At 31.1% G+C, this 3,199-nt stretch overlaps 1 protein-coding gene across 1 annotated transcript; it reads left to right on the top strand.

Moving 5' to 3' along the window:
- The first annotated feature begins 625 nt into the window (after positions 1–625).
- Positions 626–1,957, top strand: LOC106372668 (40S ribosomal protein S15a-1). The gene is made up of 4 exons (XM_022698252.2): positions 626–754; positions 982–1,122; positions 1,210–1,370; positions 1,732–1,957. The coding sequence occupies exons 2-4, from the start codon at positions 990–992 to the stop codon at positions 1,828–1,830; spliced, it is 393 nt and encodes a 130-aa protein (XP_022553973.2). The 5' UTR covers positions 626–754; positions 982–989; the 3' UTR covers positions 1,831–1,957.
- The last annotated feature ends 1,242 nt before the right edge of the window (positions 1,958–3,199 follow it).

Below are 3,199 nucleotides of genomic sequence, written 5' to 3'. Positions count from 1 at the left end.
AAAATCAAAGAGAAAATAAATTAGTATCAGAAGTTTATAAAGGATAAAAACAGTTTGAAATCTTTAACCAAAACTTTTGGACATGGATTAGATATTTTGAGAAAAAAAATAGGGATTTAGTTATTTTGAATTGTAAGAAAAATTAAAAGCTAAAAACCAGTATTTTTAAAATCGGACTGACCTACCGTTTACATAGCCGGGTTGGATCTAAAATTGGTTCGACCATGAACCGATCAAGTAGTCGGATTGGATCTTAAGATTATTAAACTGATAAAAACCACTTAAACTATCAAAAGTCTATAAACCATTCATTTAAACATAAAACTAGTTTATATTTATAATGTTTTATGTTTGAAATTCATTTATACTTTAATTATGTATCATATTTACTAACATTACTTTTAGATTTATGTACTAAAAACATATAAACGAGATTATTGAACCAGGTTTGATCCAGTCGAACTATATTAAACCGTGACTCAAAAATTATCCGGTTTTAAAAACGTTTGTGTTTTTTTTTTTTTTTTTAAGTTTGCCATGTTTTAATATTAACCGTTCGATTGCGGAAAGGCTTAACGGGGAATGTTAGAAAAAGATATCCATAACGGACTACAATGGGCCGAATATATATGTACAAAAGGCCAAGTGGATCATGTCCCTAACCCTAGTTTTCATTCCGCCTTCCAGCTCTTCTTTTTATCTCTACTTCCAGACTAACGAGAGGCGTCGGCGCGGCTGCTACTTCAATCTCAAGGTCAGAAAATTCAAATAAACAAAAACGACTTTCTTGATTTGATGTATTGCCTTTTGGATCAAATTCTTGTAACAATGCTTGAATTGATGTGTACTTGTTCTTTATCTTTTTTTTTTTTGGACCAATACTTGTTCTTTATATTATGAAGTTTGTATTCGGAAATGCCAGTATCATTTACAAGGATTCGTTGTTAAGCTCGATTTTTTCTCTCTCTCTCTGATTTGCAGTTTGAAGAATGGTGAGAATCAGTGTCCTAAACGACGCTCTGAAGAGCATGTACAATGCAGAGAAGAGGGGAAAGAGGCAGGTTATGATCAGGCCTTCTTCCAAAGTCATCATCAAGTTCCTTATCGTCATGCAAAAGCACGGTATGGTAGTTTCCTTGCTTCGTTTTTAACCTTCCTATAATAGTTTCATGTGTAATGATGTTTTGTTCCAACTCTTTTGATTGGTAGGTTACATTGGGGAGTTTGAGTATGTTGATGACCACAGGTCTGGTAAGATCGTCGTTGAGCTTAATGGAAGGCTGAACAAGTGTGGTGTTATCAGTCCTCGTTTTGATGTTGGTGTCAAGGAGATTGAGGGTTGGACCGCTCGTCTTCTTCCTTCCCGACAGGTTCGTTGTTGGTCTATAGACAATATTGTTTGCATTTTACGCTCTATTTTTTTGTGTTGAAAATACCACCACCAGCATAAAGTTAATGCCTATGAGAGATCAAAGCAGCAAGTCTCATGCTGTTCTTGTTCCGTTGCGGGCGTAAATCAAATCTGTATCTTTTCTATGCCTCCTCTTGAAAGTACTCTTTATAACTTCAAATCGGAAGGAAAGATCTCACATCGTGAATAAACTGTTTTTGTTTTGTTTTAATAGCCAAAACAAATATATATATATATATAATTATATCGATTCGCTTGGTCAATTTTGCTGTTCCTGTTAGGGTTTAATCGGGTCTTAAGACTCCATGTTCTTTGTGCAGTTTGGTTACATTGTCCTGACTACTTCAGCTGGAATCATGGATCACGAAGAAGCAAGGAGAAAGAATGTGGGTGGCAAGGTTCTTGGCTTTTTTTACTGATGCCGCAGCTTCACGACTTCTTGTTTAATCGGGTTGTATTTCACTGTTTTTTCGACTCGTCGATTGCTCTTTATGAACTCAGATGCTTTAGACGCTTATAGGAGAAATAGACCAATTTATTTCGATTTTTGAGTTCGTCAGGCATTAGGCAACGTTGAAATATGAGAAAATGGTTATTAGAACATTGAAATGGCACGATTTGGGAAAAATGTATATCTTTTTTGTTTATTCAAATCAAAGGCATAAGAATTTTTATTGTGCCAACTAAACTAGATTTTATTTTGATCAAACCTCTAATTCTGCTTATTAAACATTACTCGAAGTTAAACATGCTGAGACGTTTTCAAACATATAAAAACTCTGATTCGTCAAATTTGTAGTCCTTAAATCTCATACACGATTGAACTTGTGTGATGACAACTCCACTTTTCCATTTCTTTGGAGACTTTTAAATGATTAAATTGAATTTCAAACTGTTTTTTATATTGTTTTGAAATATAACAAGGGAGTTGTCGAAAAAAATACAACAAGGGATGTTATTGAATTAATGAATCCAATGGCTTTGTCGAAAAAAAAAATAACAAGGGATGTTATTAAATTAATGAATCCAATGGCATTGAATTAATGAATCCAAAAAAAAAAAAAAAACAAATACGAATCAATTTAAGTGAAGTTCCACATAACCATAAAGCCCAAAAACTGAACTTGAAATCAGATTAACTTGTTTGACCAAAAAAAAATCATATCTTGAATGAAATCCATAATTAGAAAACGATTATTTAAGAGTTATAAGAAATTAGAGATATAAGAGCTTTTCTCCAAGATTTTTAAGCGATTATTTTAATAATTACTAGGGTCGGTCCGGGGTACGTCCGAGTTTTTTGTTTAAATTTTAATTTTGATTATATATTTAGTATGTTTATTTTAATATATAAATTTTAGAATCTATTATAAAAATATAAGTAATTATAGAAAAATATAAAATAATTTTAAATCATTCATTACTTTTGTCTTATGCAATTCAAAAATTTTAGTATCCAATTTTTTGTTATTGGAAATTATATATAAGGTGAAGAGCAGAATAAACAAAAATTAATTAAATTTTAGTTATGATATTTAATTGGTTGAATTGTATACATGTTTTATTTCACTTAAAACTATTTATAGCGTTTATTTATAACGTTTGTTTCTAATTAGTCTCTAAGTAATTAATGGACCCCCCCCTCCCTTTATATCTTTATATTTACAATCCTATATATTTTTATGCTTTTTTTCTAAATTGCTGTTTAAAATTGTATTATTTGCAAGATCAAATAACTCACAACTATGTCACTCAAAATTACAGACTGATTTTTTACAATAAAATTTA

The sequence above is a fragment of the Brassica napus genome, chromosome C3 (assembly GCF_020379485.1).
Source record: "Brassica napus cultivar Da-Ae chromosome C3, Da-Ae, whole genome shotgun sequence".
NCBI lineage: Eukaryota > Viridiplantae > Streptophyta > Magnoliopsida > Brassicales > Brassicaceae > Brassica > Brassica napus.
Note: the sequence above shows the minus strand (reverse complement) of the source record. Positions and strands in the feature narration are given on the sequence as shown.

Bases quoted from the DNA above. Each gene is read 5' to 3' on its own strand.
- LOC106372668 (XM_022698252.2), top strand. From the start codon at position 990: ATGGTGAGAATCAGTGTCCTAAACGACGCTCTGAAGAGCATGTACAAT. The intron at 1,123-1,209 runs GTATGGTAGTTT...TTTGATTGGTAG, and splicing joins TATCGTCATGCAAAAGCACG to GTTACATTGGGGAGTTTGAG. The intron at 1,371-1,731 runs GTTCGTTGTTGG...TTCTTTGTGCAG, and splicing joins GTCTTCTTCCTTCCCGACAG to TTTGGTTACATTGTCCTGAC.